This window comes from Trichoderma asperellum, chromosome 7 (genome assembly GCF_020647865.1).
Source record: "Trichoderma asperellum chromosome 7, complete sequence".
NCBI classification, from domain to species: Eukaryota; Fungi; Ascomycota; class Sordariomycetes; order Hypocreales; family Hypocreaceae; genus Trichoderma; species Trichoderma asperellum.
In genome coordinates, this window is record NC_089421.1 from 1,242,189 (window position 1) to 1,259,586 (window position 17,398).

The 17,398-nt window shown below is 46.1% G+C and overlaps 6 protein-coding genes across 6 annotated transcripts; 4 read left to right on the forward strand and 2 right to left on the reverse strand.

The window, feature by feature from the left end:
* The first annotated feature begins 1,383 nt into the window (after positions 1 to 1,383).
* TrAFT101_011184 (uncharacterized protein) lies at positions 1,384 to 2,311 on the forward strand. Its single transcript, XM_024903845.2, has one exon. It carries the CDS (start codon positions 1,437 to 1,439, stop codon positions 2,238 to 2,240), a length of 804 nt encoding a protein of 267 aa, XP_024757143.2. The 5' UTR covers positions 1,384 to 1,436; the 3' UTR covers positions 2,241 to 2,311.
* Positions 2,178 to 8,048, reverse strand: TrAFT101_011185 (uncharacterized protein). The gene is made up of 5 exons (XM_024901047.2): positions 6,597 to 8,048; positions 5,828 to 6,471; positions 5,118 to 5,768; positions 2,690 to 5,059; positions 2,178 to 2,625 (listed from the first exon to the last, which is right to left on the reverse strand). Exons 1-4 carry the CDS (start codon positions 7,727 to 7,729, stop codon positions 2,775 to 2,777), a joined length of 4,713 nt encoding a protein of 1,570 aa, XP_024757144.2. The 5' UTR covers positions 7,730 to 8,048; the 3' UTR covers positions 2,178 to 2,625; positions 2,690 to 2,774.
* On the forward strand, positions 7,613 to 11,117 carry TrAFT101_011186 (uncharacterized protein). Its single transcript, XM_024903842.2, has 3 exons — positions 7,613 to 7,710; positions 7,764 to 8,861; positions 8,930 to 11,117. The coding sequence occupies exon 3, from the start codon at positions 9,107 to 9,109 to the stop codon at positions 10,811 to 10,813; it is 1,707 nt and encodes a 568-aa protein (XP_024757146.2). The 5' UTR covers positions 7,613 to 7,710; positions 7,764 to 8,861; positions 8,930 to 9,106; the 3' UTR covers positions 10,814 to 11,117.
* A 656-nt stretch (positions 11,118 to 11,773) lies between these two features.
* On the forward strand, positions 11,774 to 12,761 carry TrAFT101_011187 (uncharacterized protein). The gene is made up of 2 exons (XM_024901039.2): positions 11,774 to 11,997; positions 12,079 to 12,761. Exons 1-2 carry the CDS (start codon positions 11,926 to 11,928, stop codon positions 12,463 to 12,465), a joined length of 459 nt encoding a protein of 152 aa, XP_024757147.1. The 5' UTR covers positions 11,774 to 11,925; the 3' UTR covers positions 12,466 to 12,761.
* On the reverse strand, positions 12,685 to 15,666 carry RNR2 (Ribonucleotide-diphosphate reductase (RNR), small subunit). The gene is made up of 3 exons (XM_024900969.2): positions 14,511 to 15,666; positions 14,139 to 14,414; positions 12,685 to 14,006 (listed from the first exon to the last, which is right to left on the reverse strand). The coding sequence occupies exons 1-3, from the start codon at positions 14,538 to 14,540 to the stop codon at positions 13,056 to 13,058; spliced, it is 1,257 nt and encodes a 418-aa protein (XP_024757148.1). The 5' UTR covers positions 14,541 to 15,666; the 3' UTR covers positions 12,685 to 13,055.
* On the forward strand, positions 14,694 to 14,936 carry TrAFT101_011189 (uncharacterized protein; the record flags this gene model as incomplete). Its single annotated transcript, XM_066129174.1, has 1 exon — positions 14,694 to 14,936. One exon carries the CDS (start codon positions 14,694 to 14,696, stop codon positions 14,934 to 14,936), a length of 243 nt encoding a protein of 80 aa, XP_065985305.1.
* Positions 15,667 to 17,398: the final 1,732 nt, after the last annotated feature.

A 17,398-nucleotide genomic window follows, 5' to 3' on the forward strand; every position in this document is an offset into this window, starting at 1 on the left:
GCCACTAATAAGTAGGGCCATGATAGCTCGGTTGGTGGCTGGCGTTTGGCCGTTAGCGCCCGCCGTGGAGAAGCTGAAAGGGGAACCAACCACAAGGCAAAGACTTTGGTTGGTTACTAAATGTAGAACCAACGAACAGACATGCTAGACGCCATGCAGTTCAGAGAAAATGGATCTCGATAATTCTTCGTCCGCAGCGGCTGTGAAGCTTTGACATGGATCCCAGGTCAATAGTGCGCCAGGAAGAACAGGGGGGATCAGTAGTCCAGATCTGTAGTGGCAAATCTATTAGTGCATGCAAGAGAGAGAGAGTGGTGAGACGGGCCCTGTGTAATGGAACTGTCAGAGGTTAGTGTACCATAACACAAAGCTGCTGCTCGTTTTCGACGAATTACCTCTCATTCCTCTCGACGAGATCTCTTGCAAGTGCCCAATACATAAACATGACTCAACTCTAAGCTGTCTCTCTTTTCCCTCTTCATCCCTCACATTAGCAATTCCTTGTTCGAGCTCGAGGCCGTTAAGCGGCGGAAGCGAGCATGGCTATAGCTAGCTGAGTCGATTGAGACTATTGATGCGGCTGCATCGAGACCATCCAATCCTATTCCCGCTTTGGGCGTTCAGCCCATCTTTGGTCCCTTTCTGCGGAGGGGCCAGCCATTCCCCCCCTTCTTTTGGCTACTTCGACGCAAGCCACAACCCCGAGCGCTAAAGTTTGTGCAACGGGCCGCTGTGGATCTTGCACCCAAGATGGCATATATGCATATTCCAGCCTATGGCTTCGGTCAAGATGCATCTAGACGATGCCTGCCGCAGCCGGATCAGGAACGATATGCACGTGGTCAACCAGAATCGGCAGGGCCACGAGGCAAAATGCTTGGCTTGGCATGAGCCAGACCAATTCCGCGTATACCTAGTTTCATTAGTATATAGTGCTGAGGAGAAGTGAAGGCTTAGCTGGATGATGCCGGGGGGACTGAGCTATTGAACTATACAAAGCATGCCACACACTCCTAGCACTGAAAGCGAGGTATTGATTGGTTCCATCATCATGCTGTCCCCGAAGCCACGCACCAAGGGCTGTTGCCAGGCTCAGCTGATAGAGATTGCCTCCGGTGAGCTTAAGAGCAAAGAGCAGCATTGGATACCATGGCACGGTATCTTCGCTTAAGGTATGTTCTAGTGTCAGCCAGTTGAGCTCCCTGGCAGCGGCAAAGACTGGCTATTGATCTTATTGCGGTACCAGCTAACCCTTGAACAGAAATTTGAAAAGAAAAATAAAAGAAAAGGCTATAAGTGCCAGACAGATTGGTAATCATTGATGCCCAGCCCAGAGATTGTGCACAGGCATATATATAATACCGGGAAACTGGAGTCAAATCAGCCTTTACAGATCACTCAGACTTTATCATCTTCTGAATCAAAACGCTCTCATCATGGCTTACCTCGAATCCGCTTTCAAGGCCAAGTGGGCTCTCGCCGCCAGTGGATCATTCAACAGTCCCTCAACCATATCTCGCGGCAGAGTCGTGTCTATCGACCAGGGAGTGTTGACGATTAACAAGGCAAAATCAGAAATTACCCTGGCCACACCTACCGTTGAGGGTATGCTGCCCTTGGACATCGCAATTGGGTACATTCAAAAGCTTGATGCCATGTCACGCAAGTCCACCACCTATGCGGACCTCAAGAATTATAGCACTTTCAACACCTTCTACCCTCGCGAGATGAAGAACCTTTTGTACTTCAATAATGAGACCAAGAACGAAGTGACGCGAACTTGCACCAATTGCGGCGTGGTGCTCCCGGATCGTCTGCTGCAGATGGACCATCAACGGCCCAAGATCGGTGGCCAGATTGAAGCCGTGGCCAAGGTCATGCGCATCCTTCAGCTCACCGTCGAAGGGCCTCGCGGACCAAAGTGCACGCAGCTGTACAACGCATTCGAAGAGGCCGATAGGCACTCCAGTAACGCATGGATCCGCATCTTCACCGATCAGAGCTTCTTGACAGGAGCCATCAGGCCCACCCAGATGCGGGTGACATCTCCTCCCGGAAACATGGATGACCGTTACACTCTCAACAACCCCGGTAGCATACTTTATGCGATATTGCTCCATTTCGGGATGGGTGATTTGCTGAATATATGCCTTGTCAATGGCATTGCTAATATTCGCCCGCTATGTTCGGCATGCAATGGAGGCCGTTCCAACAAAGACCGCAAATACCCCCCGGTTTAAAGTCAATCGGGCCTTGGGTATCAGAAAGATGGCGTGTCACGAACTTCACGCTAAATCGGCTGCGGTATTGGACTTGGCTTGTAATTTACAATAGTTACTTATTCACTAATGAAGACTATTATGCAGACTCTGCATATTTGGCCTGCCATCGACTCCCAATCAACGAGATCGTCATAGCGTGTAGTCCTCATTCAGCGTTGCAGAAAGTATGAATGGAGTAGAGATGTAGATGACGTTGAGAAAGAAGAACGGGACAAAGCTGCCTGTAATCGTGATTCCCTCTCTATTGACATTAATCTGCAAGGCCTATCTGCGCGGCATTCATCGTTCCCACAAAAAGCCGAAAGGCAATGAGTGCGGCCTGAACGAGCGATCATGAGAGGTACTGCAAGGCGAGCAAGGTGAGCAAGTACCACGGTGTTGGCACATTGAATAAAGCAATCCCTTACAAACCAATATAGACTTTCTGTAACTCTCTCTATAATTTATGTGTACGAACTACTCACATGTAATTGCTCATCTCGTCACTCTGTTCTATTGGTCAAGCTTCCTTTTCTTAGTTAGTGCCATGTCTCCATTTCGCTCCGTGCTATCAGCACCAGGACGTTTTGTTTTGGGGACAAATCCGAGCAAAAGCTTCGCATATGCTGCAGCCGTGGCAGCCGCATACTCTTGCCAGATGTCGTTCTTTTGAGCATCGCAATAATCGGAGATTCCGCGAATCACCAGGCAGTCCACCGTATTCATCACCCCAGCGGCCTCCATCTCAAAGCACAGGATGCCGTGCTCTTGTGCCACTTGGTTGCGGACTGTCAGATTCTTTATCACACGATTGCCCGACGCTACAAGTCCATAGTGAATCATGGGTGTAGTTGTCGTACGTGGAACGCGCTGCCGTATGTGAGAACAAGATCCAAGGCATGCCTGATGCAAGACGCATGACGCACAGGCGGCCTGATATGTTATATCCAAGTCTTGACCTGGATACTTATATTCTGGGAAGCGATCTGCAATGATGCAAAGATTTTTATTCAATCGGCCAGCTGGTGGCTCCAGATTTGCCTCCATGGCACTAATAGCCCTCATTAAGACGCGCGGCGGGCGCTGCAACGAACCCGTCAGTCGGAAATGATTACCATCTTCCTCTTTCCCAAGATCATATTGAATCACCCCAGGACTGGTACCGGTAGGCTGGCTGACAACCACATCACCAAGGCGAATGTCTTTCTCCTCTGAGGGCACACCACCTGCAATACCAACTAGGAGACAGAATCGAATTGAAGAGAACCTGGACTTCAGATTAGCAGCTGTGGCCGCAGCCGAATTGGTTCCGTATTCGGTAGCTGGAAGACACGTTGCGACGACCCAGTGCCCAGCCATATCCCCAAGAAAGTATATGTCACTATCTTCTGATTCTGGGCTTGGACTACAATGGTTATTGTCAAAGAGGGCTAGGACTGCCTTAAGCTCCTTTGCTAGCGGGCAGATAATCCCTACCGCGTATTGCTTCCAGGAGTTTGTCTCACTGTCGGCTGGGATCGTGAGATTTTGCACCAGTTTCTTCGCTCTCTCGGGATAAAGGTCCCTAGGCCTGGCTGAATATTGAGTTTCCGGCGTTGACTGAGGAATTGAGGGGCTCTCTATCTCCGACACTATTGAGTTTGAGCCGAAACCAGAATCTACATTTTCCTTAATCGCTTTGGGTGAAGGCTCCTTTTCCATAAGTTCACCTTGTTGGGGAGGACCAGTGTCTCCCCAGATTAACGGGAAATGGGAATTATATCCAAGAATGACTGCGCCCAGGTCTCTGGATTGGCTTGGATGATTTATAAAAGGTACATCCATGGACATTGACGACGGGATTATCGTTCGAACAGGCTCACAATGCTTCTGTCCTAATGTACCTCTGCATTGGCAGGACATATAAACAGAGGCCGGAGTATGATATATCATGTTATCGCAGAGCATAGCATGACCATCTTGGTGACATCCGGCTAACTTCAAGAGACGGTCCAAATCAGAAACGCAGCTTGCGATATAATATCGCTTCGTTGGAAGCGTGGCCCACGAATCGCATTGACTTCGGCCAACGGGCTTGATAATATCACCAAAACCTCGACCGACTAATGTGACAGCATGGATAGCCCTTATAAAATCCACCCATCCTTTTCCAGCATCCGCTATAGTGGCCACTCGTGGATATAAAGTTGGACATTCTTTCGCCACATCTTCAAAATCCCATCCTTCAAGATATCTTCGCGGGTTATTACTCAATTTAGTTCCACAGTCTCCAGCAATATCTGCCTGATGATCAATGAGCTTCTCCAGCAAATTGTAAAAATGGTCAATTTGAGTTTTAAAAAGATACTCGTCGTCGTCGTCATCGTCATCTTCTTCGTAAAGCTTAAGTCGTCTATTGTGGGGGTTAAGAAGCACGGCAATGGCAGAGTCGGCCGTAAAGGGGGTTTCCGCCTCTTGAAGGTCCTCGTCCTTGAAATAAAACGCAGACTTGAAGTTGTCCTCTTTTGCGTGCGACAAAAAAGCTCGTATGATGTGTAAAAGAGCAGTCGTACCATTGATTAGCCAGCCCCGTTTATCGCGTTCATCCCATAAAAGAATGAACTTGGTAGATATCCATTTCAGCCGCCGGATATTGCCTTTACGAGAGATGTAGACCGGTGTATCTTTGGCTCCAATGCAGAATTCTGGACCATTCAGTATCATTTTTCCTTCTGAAACACTCACTCCAGAGAGAGCACAGCCTGTATGAGGTTTGGGGAGCCTCGAGTGAGTTACAGGATGACGTGCTCCTGCCGAACCTTTATTTTTATGTCAAAAACTCATTAACAGTAAGACATATTTAAAAGAAGTACTTACCCGCATATAATTTTGCTTCCGAGCACCACCCCAAAACATGTCGATAGTTCTCCAGATCTAGCTGTCCAATATATTGCTCTTGATCCTGATCATCATCCAAGTAGGATATATGATCTCCGTCCTCGTTATAGATTAGATGCCAGCAAATCATGTCTGTATTTTTCTCAGTTGGAACGAGCATTGTTGAAAAGCCCTTGATGTATACTTTTTCTTTAAACCGGTTAACCCGCCGAGTCCGAGCCAGTCCTGCCATAATATTAAGAGGAATTTCAAGACCTGTATTCCATTTAAGTCTTTGAGGAATAGGATACCCTCCTACGATAATTGGATTCCTGAAAATATCGTGCCAGCACTGGCCATTTGCCGCTGGTAGGGATCGGGGGGCTATGTTCATCGCAAATTTGATTTCATAGATAACAAGAGTAGATGATGGCGGCGTCATAATGTGCGTTAATAGCGCGGTATTTGAATCAATATTGCGAACATTTGGCACACAATACATTAATCCGTTGTGTCGTGGAGAGGTTCTCAGAGCAGCTCCAAGCCAAGAGAACAGTTCCCCAATCTCTGCTATGGAAACTGAGACTCCATAGACTTCTAGCATAAATTTGGGTGTGTCAATCCATGCCGTAATTGCTGTTCGATCGGGTACTTTAAATCAACAGAGTTTAGCCTAATATAACAAAAGTTGATGAGAATTGAACACCTACACAGATATACATGGCTCGCCCCCTTGAGGACATCCTTGACCAACCGAATGACTATTTCTCCTATAAAGGGCCACGTCTGTTTTATGTATTGAGCACAAGTTGCAGCTTGGGCATCCTGACAAGACCCAGTAATAGTAATAACGCCCTCAAATACCTCGTAAGACTCTTTTAAATACCCCTGAGTATTGAAAAAATCAATGATATCCCAGTCAAGTTGAAATATGGCATGACAGCTCCGTGGCGATATTCTCCTACTGACTTTATGCGGCGATGGGAGCGAAGATATAATTCTTCCTCGAATCTCTCCCATAATGTTTAGTTCTGCTGGAACTAGATAAAATTCTCTTTGCAATCGAGCGAGGAGCTCTTCGTACGCGCTGCTACCTGTAAGGAGCTTCCGGTAAGCAATAAGCCAGCTCTCCGGCACTTCTCCATACTCGTCTGGAACATCATCCTCTAGAGCTTCATCATCTCTTGTCGTTGATTGTACAGGCTCTTCCGGCGATTCCTCTGTTTCAAATGAAGTCTTTTCGAACCAGAGACTCGTACGATCTTGCCAGCTCATACCCTCCGCTCTGCGCTTTTTTAGGTTAGAATCATCCGAGTCCTTGAAACCAATGTCTGCAAACTCCGTGGCGATCTCACTAGATAAGCAGAGGTGTCAACACTTATAGCTCAAAATAATCGTAATAAAACACATCAATAAGCATTCTCATCGTGACCTCAAATCTCCTAGAAGCAGTGGTATCGATATGTATAAATCACTCACCGTCTATGCCTATGCACAAAAGCCATGACATCTCGATGCATTTGCGTTTTAGCACCATAACCAACCTTCAACGCAAATGCCTGGAGCAGCTCAGGTAGGATATTCGAGACCCTTGCTTGGGTCATTTCGTCCACATTTAATGAGCTAATATTTTTGAACAGCTCATTTGCTAGTTCCCATATAAAACTCCGCTTCTTCGAAAACGTGCTTCTGGATTCATCTGAATACTCAGTAGCTGTGTCGCTAATGTCATGATCAGCTATTTCTTGTGTGGACTGCTTTATATCAGTATGCCGCATTGACATGCCAAGTTTGCTCTCTGCTGCAAATGTGGACCCATATCCCGAATCCGTGGGAGGCGCGGTGATATTTGTCTGTATATCTTGGGTCAAATAAAAGAGTTTCTCAAGAACTTTTTCAGTAGAGCTAACACCTATCTTGGCTGTAGTGGGAGATTCGCTATCAACGTGGCCTCCAGGACCTGCAACAATCGTTTCAACTGGTTCCGGCAATAAGTTATGTCGAAGGAAATAGTGGTCCACCTTTCGCTGGTAGGCATCCATATATTCATCATTGCGGCGCGGGATTCGGACTCGAAAGGCAAGGTTTTCCATCTCGTTATGTAGGTAGAGATGGATAATTGATCCTGAGGTCAACATCCATTTGACAATGGGCTTCTTGGTAGGGTCTTTGTATTTGTGGGTCCTTTTAAGGTGGCAATCGTTGATAAAGGTTCCATTGGTAGACAAATCCTCGATCATGACAGTGCCGTGCTCGTTGACATATATGCGAAAATGGATGTTGCTGATCCTCCTCAGCGGATCATTGGTGAAGACTATGTCGCATCTACCAGGGTTCCTCCCAAAGATAAAGCCGGCCGCGGGGCTGTGAACTTGGCTTGATAGCCGCAGGATTATGGCGTGGTTGCCATAGATTGCGGGGTCGGATTGAAATTGACTCGGCCAGTCGTCCCAGACAGCGAGGAACGGCGACTCGGCCTTGAGCAGCTGCTGGACATCAACTCGCGCAGTATCTGAATGCGGATATAGCATGCAGATAATATCTGAGATATCTCGATCCAAAGAGCCCGCGTTCTGCCTCTTTAATGGCAAAGGTTCGGAAATACTGTCCATTGCTGCAAGAGAAATGGCTGCTGATCCTTAATAGGCTCCTTCAACTTCGGCACGCAGCAGGTTGGCGAAGCTTGTCCAAAACGGCAGCTCATTTCAAGCAACTGAATCACAGAGGAGCAGAAGGTCTGGAGCGTGTCTAAGGCTCATTCATATTAGTAGGAGAGATGCTAGTTCTGTTACCTCCTTATTTCATGGGCACATGTGCTTTTTGGTGTTGGATGGCGCAGTGGCTCTGCAGGCTGCATGTGCATAGCGGGCAGTGCTCCTAATTGGGACTGGACGACGGGACATCTAAAGCCCGAATCTTAGCTGTATCTCGCTGTCCGATTTCCCAATCCTTCTAAAACAGAGTCGAAGTTTTAGACTTGCGTTGTGAGATAACGTAATGCGTGACGGCTTCCGCACGCCAACCTGGCAACGATGGCCCCATTTTCTCGAGGAGGATGGGCCAGCATCACAATATTTATGTTGGCTTCAGCCTCGTTCCAAACTCAGCCTGAGAAGGCGCAGCTACACTGCCACTATTTTGCAGGTTCGTAAATGCACACTTCAGCCTAGCGATGATCTGAGATCAGGCAACCCACAGCAGCCCTAACTACGGACTCCACGACTCTAAGGCAGGCGACAGTAAATAAAACCTGATATTTCCACACTTCAAGCTTTACATCTTTTTAGTATCCTCGTCGCCACCTCGTTTTGGAGTAGTATTAGATGAATATCAATTAACCAAAAAGTTTATAATGGGGTAATGTACACGTCCTACAGTAGTGCATGTAAGGTGACGAGTCTAACGATATAGGTATACACATCATTACACCATTCATGGCTGGGACGAAGCCGAGTGGCAGAGTATTTGGCCCATCTTGACAAAGGAAGTGCCAATGATTTTGGAGGCGGCGGATGTGCTTGTAACAGGGCCTTTGGACGGTGATTCCCGACTCACACCTGCAGTTGCTGATCCTATTCGAGGGATCTGGTTTAATGGAGTTGCAGAGGATGAGCACGAGCCCTTCCGCCTCAGCCGAGAGGTTCACAAAACCTGGTGCAAAACTGCCAGAAAGCCTTATGATATTGCAATCACTTGTGTTTTGTTGAGGGCATACTTATTAGCGCCAGGGATTGTTGAGCTAAGGTCCGTCACTAAATGCTAATCAAAAGCTCTAATAGTATCGGTATTTGACATTACTAACTGTTTCATAGTTCTGATGGGCACTGGGACACGGATTGGGAGGAAGCTCGTCGTTTGTACAATGATCTTTGGCCGGGAGAATCTTGTCGGTGTCCTTGGCTGAAAATACTGCACCAGATGAGACAACTCCTAAGTCCATTGAGGCAAGCGTCGTCAGTAAAACTCCTAACACCTCGGGCGCGACCCATATGCAAGCGTTACAGGCTCAGACTTATACATATTTGGAAAATCAAAATCCACACCTGTTGTCGACATCTGTCTTGCAGTATGGGCCTATAATGTTACAACTTGACGAGACTCGCACGAAGCCTATTCGTCAGTGGCTAGCTCGATGTAGGGAGGAAACAAGTCACAACAATTGCCATCCTTTGGCAATTCAATGGCCAACTACTCCTGGAGTTCAGTTCAGAGTTATTGATATCCATCGACGCTGCATCACTGTCGCTCCAGAAAATTGCCAGTATATGGCATTATCATACGTATGGGGGGCAGTTGATCAACCAAAGCTGACGGTGGATATGTCAGATAAGCTTGCAGAAGAGGGCGGCCTTGCCACCATTTGGCCCAAGATGCCCCAAACAGTAAGAGATGCTATTGCGTTTTGTGATAGTCTTGGTGAGCAATACTTGTGGGTTGATGCGCTTTGCATTATGCAAGATTCGCCTCGAGATATGAGACTCTCAATTTTGCGTATGAGACAAATCTACGCTGCTGCAAAATGCACACTCAGTGCTATTTCAGCTAGCACTGCTAGTGCGGGATTATCGGCAAGCTTTATAGCTGATGCTTGCACTTGTCCAACGGCCGATGACCTATATGGAGTTATCGAGGCGTCACCGTGGAGTAGCCGCGCATGGTGTTATCAAGAAAAGGTCCTCTCACACCGCATGATCTTTTTCACTGGCCGTGGATTGTATATGCAATGTCAATCTGGCGTATACAGCGGAACGGGGGCATCTCTCCCTAGGGAGAATGGGCGTCCAAGGCTGGACAGATATAATACCGTGGGTGGGATGCTCTCTATGAATATCAGGGAGGGCGATGGCCTACATTCATATTTGTCTGCAGTAGAGCACTACTCTTCACGAATCACGACAAAGAAAATAGACAAGATAAATGCGTTTCAGGGTATACTCAAAATGTATAAAGAGGTGATGGACGGGGTCGTAAGCACGTTCTGCTTTGGCCTGCCCACTTTTGCATTTGATCTGGCATTCTGCTGGCGCGCCGAGCAACATAATCCTGAGTTGCGCAATCTTGCTTTTCCTAGCTGGTCATGGCTAGGCTGGGATCATGCTGTCCTCTTCGATCGAGCAATGATACTTAGTAAAACCCACACAAATCAGATGTTTGCTCCCTTAGATGGGTCTAAACAAATTGATATTTCCAGTCAAGCTGGTCCTGGCTTTTTGGAGATTAGCAAGCTTCGAAAGCCAGCAGATTCTTATAGAGATCCACACGGTTTTGGGTTTCCTGCAGCGATGAATCTTTTCAATCGTGAACCAAATTTGAGACTAAATGCAAGCATCGCGAAGCTAAGTATAGCCAGCAAACCCAAAGGCTCAAATGGTCTCAACAACTGCTATGCTGTCTCTCCGCTTCCATCGAGCGGTACGTCTCTGCCTCTTGGCTATATCTGGTTACATAAAAAGTGGCGGGAGCAACAAGAAGCCCTCTGTACTATGGATTTCATGGCTTTGGCGGGGAAACCCGACATGCAACGGCCTGGGAAGTGGATTATCACAATGCTTATGTGCCTTCAGGTTGCGAAAGATCATGGCTTTGGAGGGCATGTGAATGAATACGAAAGGCTGCAAGTTATGGATTGCGAACTTGGTGAGGAAGCATGGTTAAAAATGGGTGGATCGGCCAAGGGATGGATAAAACTTGGATAGTTGAGCGTCGGCCAAGTGCGCAGCCACCAAATGGCAAGGCGAAATATTTAGGTATAAATCGGTTGAAAGAAGTCTTCGGCATCGTTTCCTCCGTGTAGGCTATCCGCTAGCGATAGACGTAGGTAAGAGGTCAGAAAGTTTGAATACTTACCTTGAAACAGCTGTAATCGTCGAGTGTTGACTGGTGGATGAGAATAAGAAAGGTAGTGGAAGCTCTTTTTGGGGCACGTTTGCATGTCATTCTGTTGAATAGTAGTAGTTCTAAAGCTTATCCTGCCGAAAATTACCAACAGGATCATTATAGGGCGTTGGAAGGAACGAACATTGATTGCACGTTCATCATTTAGAGTTCGCTATGTAAATAGACATATATAGAGGCATCGTACGTGTCACACCGCACGGAACGAACTTAGTCCTCTAGTGATCTCTAATACACTTATTTCCAGTTCGTTTCTTCATTCTTCAACATAAGGAGAAGGAGTAGAAGTAGAAGATTAAAATAGCTTTAAAATCATGTCATTAGCTACAACTAGGATATTGAGTAGTAATAAGCCTGGAGTGCTAAATAACAATTCCCTTAACTATTGCTAGGTAGGTAGTATACGCGCTACCCTGTATGGAATTTCTGTAAATGCATACTCGTGCGACTCTTTTACCGAGAATGGATAATTGCGTGAGGGCTATGTGGTTAATTCTGCTGAATTGGGCTCTATATATAATCAAAATCAAGTTTTATATGTTCAAGAGAATGGAATATCACATAATGTTGTATTTTACTCATACGTAGATATTCAGGTACCTATAGGTAGATAATTAATAGCAGTCGAGCATTATCCTGCTTGAGCTCTCCGCCAGGCACATGTACCTCGTACCCCAACCCCGCAGCCCCACCAAAAATTGCCAAATGCCACCACAATGCCACTAGAAGGCAGCGTCAAATCAATCGACGTCGTCCAGCTTAACCTCAGCCTCGTCTCAAACTCCCCCATTCTGCATCGCAGCTGCAGCCTTTCCCTCTCCACACACACTCTCTCTCCTCATCCTCACCTCGTATAAAACACCCACAATCAACCGCATATATATGGCGTCGCGCCAATCATAACCCACTTCCAATGCCATACTTCAAGACGAGCCAGGAATGGCTCGACCACTCCGTCGCTCTCCTCGAGGCTCGACCCTCCTCAGTCAGTTCCCCCTCCTCATCATCTCTCCCAAAACCACCAGAAAAGCAAAGAAACTAACTGCTCCATTCTCTATCTTAACAGACCCGCGTCACAACAAGATACTCCATCAAGCCCGTCAAGCCCCGCAAACAGACCACCACCACCAGCTCAGGAGACGAATCAACAGCTCCCTTAGACCCAAAACCCCCGCGCGGCAGCCTCGTCCTCAAGACGTACGATCCCGCCAGCGGCGTGACGCTCAAGTACCGCACCACAAAGGCCGCAGAGGTCACGCGCCTCATGTCCGCCGCGCTGGGACGCCTGGGCAAGGCCATGGCTGGCATTCAGGACGTGCCGGAGGAGACGATGCAGGATGCTGATGCGGCGGTGGAGACGCCGCAAGGAGAACAGACACCGCAGCAGGGTGCCGCTGCTGGAGGAGGTGGCGGCGGCGGTGGTGGAAAGAAGAAGAAGAAGGGCAAGAAATGAGCTGGCATTGGGTCGAGAGGAGATGGATAGAGGGCTGGCCTGCTTTCTGATGGACGTGAACCTAGTTATGGAGGTGGGATTGAGCGGGAAGGAAAAGAAATATGCCGAGTAATTTGCGTGTCGAATACGGCGTAGGGACATACGAAAGGCGCACCAGACGAATTTCTAGAAATGTATATGCATGTACACATCACGACGCACAAAAAGAGAGTTCAAGTTGATCATTTATCCAGGTCTATTTGCTGGACTATTTGTTGCGTAGCTACATACTCCATACAAGTGTATCATAATCCAATGCCACGTTCCGCAATTATCATCCCCCATTGAAGAGAATTTGCATTCATCCAAATATAAACAATATCCCAAACGCCCGCAGTGTGTGTTGTGTTGTGTATAACCTCTTAACCAATACAAGGAACCAACAGATGAGCTCCCAATCCACTGTAATACTTCAACGCCTTCTTGCCGATCCAACCCGTAGACGGCATCTTTTCCGCAAAAAAATGTACATGGTGCCAACTGTAAAAAACAAGAATTATAAAAGACCAAGAGATGGGAGTGAAAATTGCATGCGAGCGCAAGCCAATGATTTAAAAGTCATCGTCAAAGCTGAAGTCGCCGCCGTTGTCACCCTTAGACTCTTCGGCGCTGGCGGCCTCAACAGGCTTCTTGGTGCTGTTCATGACACCAGCCTTCTGGTACTCGCCGACACGCTTCTCGAAGAAGTTGGTCTTGCCGCCCAGAGAAATGTTCTCCATAAAGTCAAAGGGGTTGGAGGACTTGTAGATCTTCTCGTTTCCGAGAGCGACAAGCAGACGATCGGCAACAAACTCAATGTACTGCTTCATCAGGTTGGCGTTCATGCCCAGAAGAGCGCAAGGGAGAGCCTCAGTCAAGAACTCCTGCTCGATTCTGACGGCATCAGTGATGATGTCACGGATAATCTCCTTGCTGGCGCGGTTCTTCAGGTGAGAGTGGAGCAGGCAAGCAAAGTCAGTGTGCAGACCCTCGTCACGAGAGATGAGCTCGTTGGAGAAGGTCAGACCAGGCATGAGACCTCTCTTCTTGAGCCAGAAGATGGAGGCAAAGGCTCCGCTGAAGAAGATACCCTCAACAGCAGCAAAGGCAACGAGACGCTGGGCAAAGGAAGAGTTCTTGTCCTGGATCCACTTGATGGCCCACTCGGCCTTCTTGCGAATGCAAGGGATAGTCTCAATGGCGTTGAAGAGGTAGGTGCGCTGGCTGTGCTCCTTGACGTAGGTGTCGATGAGCAGAGAGTATGTCTCGGAGTGGATGTTCTCCATCATGATCTGGAAACCGTAGAAGCATCGAGCCTCGGGGATCTGAACCTCGCCGCTGAAACGCTCGACCAGGTTCTCGTTGACAATGCCGTCCGAGGCAGCAAAGAAGGCCAGGATGTGAGAGATGAAGTACTTCTCGTCATCGTTCAGGCGGTTGTTCCAGTCGTGCAAATCCTTGGACAGATCAATCTCCTCGGCGGTCCAGAAGGAAGCCTCAGCCTTCTTGTACATTTGCCAGATCTAATTGAGCAATGGTTAGTCAATTGGTATTCCCATTCCCATTGTATGTATGCCTGTCCCATAGTGGGGTGCCACTTTACGCGTCGGAACGCGTCCAGGGTAGAAGTGAGGGGATCTCTCTTTTTCACATACCTCATGGTACTTGATGGGGAACAAGACGAATCGCTGAGGGTTCTCTTGCAGGATGGGCTCGTCAACCTCATCAGGCTTGATTGTGGCAGCCACGCTGGGCTTGGTCTCTGACTTGTCGACCTTGACGGTCTCAGTGGGCTTGTGGTTGTCGTCCATCTGCTTGGCTAGGCTCTCGAGAGCGGCGTCGTCGAGAGGCTGGTTCTCCTTGTCGGAAGCGTTGAAGTTGATCTTCTTGACGGGAGACTCAATCTTGAAAGAGTCAATGGCAGAAGCAGCCTGTGCAAAATTGCGTTAGCCCCGCGACTCTATGAATTGGAAAGCTCTGGAAGAGCACGGCCGAGAACTAGAAGCTCGGTACAGTGGTGTGCTCACCTGCTTGGAGGGGGTGAGTTCGGCAGCCATTGGATATGATTCTGGTGGGGGAGACACAACAACAAGACCGAGCGCGTAAAGTGAAGAATCAAGAGAGTGAAATGCCTGGAGATGCTGTGCAGACGCGGTGGTTGAAGTGAAGACGGTGCTGCATCGTGGGTGGCGCCAGAGGTTTTTGTAACAATGGCACAGCGCCGTCACGTGGCGCGACGCGTTGAAGACGTGTTTTGCGGCGGGTCAGGCAAAGCCCCGTCAAGCAGAGCTCGGAGGCTGGGCGCCCTGCATTGGGCAACGGGCGGACAGGGATGGCAGCTGGAGCAGTACCCGCGAGGTACTCGCCCAGGACCGTGGGCTGCCATGGTGGGGTTGCACGGCTGTGGTGCACCGGCCGCCGCTGGCAGTGAATTGGCGCTGGCGCACGCGTGAAGGCGGCGAGTCGCGACGAGGTATCCCGCTATCTGGGCCGGCTAGCTCTGCCTCACCACGATGGCTGGAGCAAATGATGATGCGTGAGACCCTCCAGCTCCCTGTTGATCAATCTTGAATCAGCAAAAACAAACAACTGCTGGATCTCGTGTCAGTGGGGCCGCTGCGTTATCGAGCGAGATGCTGCAGTCAGAAAACTCTCTTCTGGCGGTGCTGCGTATACAACGAGGCAGCTCTGGCGCAGCACGCAAAGTCTCTGCAATACGAAGTACAGTTGCAAAGCGCAGTTGTAGCCAGGCTATGCCTGCTCAACCAGCATGAGTCGTCGTCTGAAGGATCCATTTCTATCCAGACCTGTCTCTTTTCCCACAACTCCGAGCGAATTGCGACTTGAGCGAGCAGCTCCGAGGCCACAATCTGGAGACATGGCGCCTCGCTGCGTGGGGCTGCAGGCCGGAGCTCTGGAACGCGTGAAAAGTCTGAGCTTCACGCTCGAGCTTGCTCACTCGGTACTAGCCGGGGACAGCTCGTCGGAGTAGAAGAGCGAGACTGTAATGAGGCGATGACTGAGAATTACAAAATGTTTATACAATCCCAGCTGCATGTGCGAGTTGAGCATGAGTCAACCTGTGAATTCGCGCGCTTGGCCCTGTTTCCACTACCGAGAGGCCGGCTGCACGAATGTGGAAATCTGCAGCTAGGGCTGCTGCTGCAAGGAGGTTTTGCATGCATCGGAGGAATCCATAGGCCCTGGACCCTGGCAGCTCGTCTTAGTTGCGTGCTCAGCACACCGTTAATCAGCTGCACATGAAGCCATACTGTAAGACGGAAGAAACGAAGCATCTTATCGGAAGCTGACAATCATGAGCTTTTGGTCTTCACCGCATTTAAAACATTTAGCTAAGACATGACATATCACCAATTAGATCCGAGGTTATACTATGCGTGTATTTGTGCTATATGCATTACTACCTAATTCCTACTAGGGGGGCTTTAAAATCAGCCAAATCCCCGTGCATGCTCTACATAGCACGGGGGGTATGCTGATAAGGAAAATGTTTAATGATTGGGAAAAATTAAATACATAGGCGCCCTGCTAAATTATATAAGGAAATAAATACCTTTATTATTAAGATTACTTTAGTATTTTTATAAAGGACCTGCTGAAGTTAACTTAAGAGGATATTATAAGACTATTATAAAGTTAATATAAAATTTAAGCTAAAGGCTGTTATATTTATCCTTTATTTATTTAAAACCTTTATTAGGCTTATTTAAAATATTTTCCCCTATAATTTCTATACTATTAACTTTAAATAAAAGCTTAAATTAATTTTAAACCTGTTTTTTTATATTTATAACTGTAAAATATATTGCTTTTTAAATAATCTTAGGATTATAAATCTATAGCTAAAGCACTAGTAGTTTATTTTTAAAAAACTAGTAAAAATAAAGCTTATAATAAAGATAATAAAAATAATTTATTAAAGCTATTAAATCTAGGATAGCCTAGTAATTAAGCTTTTTTAAAATATTATTAAATATATAAAACTAAGCAGTAGAGGGCTTTTTAAGGCTATTTTAGACTTTAAAGCGGATTTTTTATAGCTAATGCTATAAAAAAGGAACTTTATTATATACTTTCTTTACCCTTAGTCTTTAATCTTTAGCTTCTTTTACAGCCTGCCTTTTATAGTTATCTTATAATGCCCTAACTCTTAAGTTATTAAGATTTAGCAGCCTATAGTTCTCTATAATTTATAATCTCTTTATTAAATATGCCTAGGCAAGGCTTTTTTCCTTTAAGTGCTTTATTTTATTAATTATAGTAATGCTATTAAGTATAAGTATATATAATGCCTTTATTACTTTTTTAAATATATATAAGACTAAAGGAGTTAAAAGAATTTAAAATAAAATAAAAGCCTTAAGGCAATAATAAATATAACTATTATATTATTATATTTATTAAATATATAATTTTAATATTTAAATAATAGTTTAATTAAATCTTTTTATTAAAGGCATTATAAAAGACTCCTTATTATTTTCTTTATTAGCTTTTTTTTTATTTTCCTTACTATTTTTATTATTAGCTTCTTTATTAAGCTCTTTATTAAATTAATTATTAATCTTGCTTTTATTTAAGCTTAAATTTAAATTATTTAAGCTTTTTTAATTATAGTTAATAAACCTAAGGAGATTGCATTTATTAACTTCCTTTATTAATAAAAATAAAGCATTTTAAAGTTAATTTAAAACTATAGCTAAATTATAAAGAAAATAACTATATTTTTTTTAAGCTAATAAAATAACTGTTTATTTAAATATTTTATTATATATCTTTTAAAAGTTAATAAAAAAATTAAACTTTTTATAGTTAATATTACTATTAGTAATTTTATAATAAAAGATTTTTTAATATTAATATTTAAATAAGTAAAAAATGCCTATATTAAGCA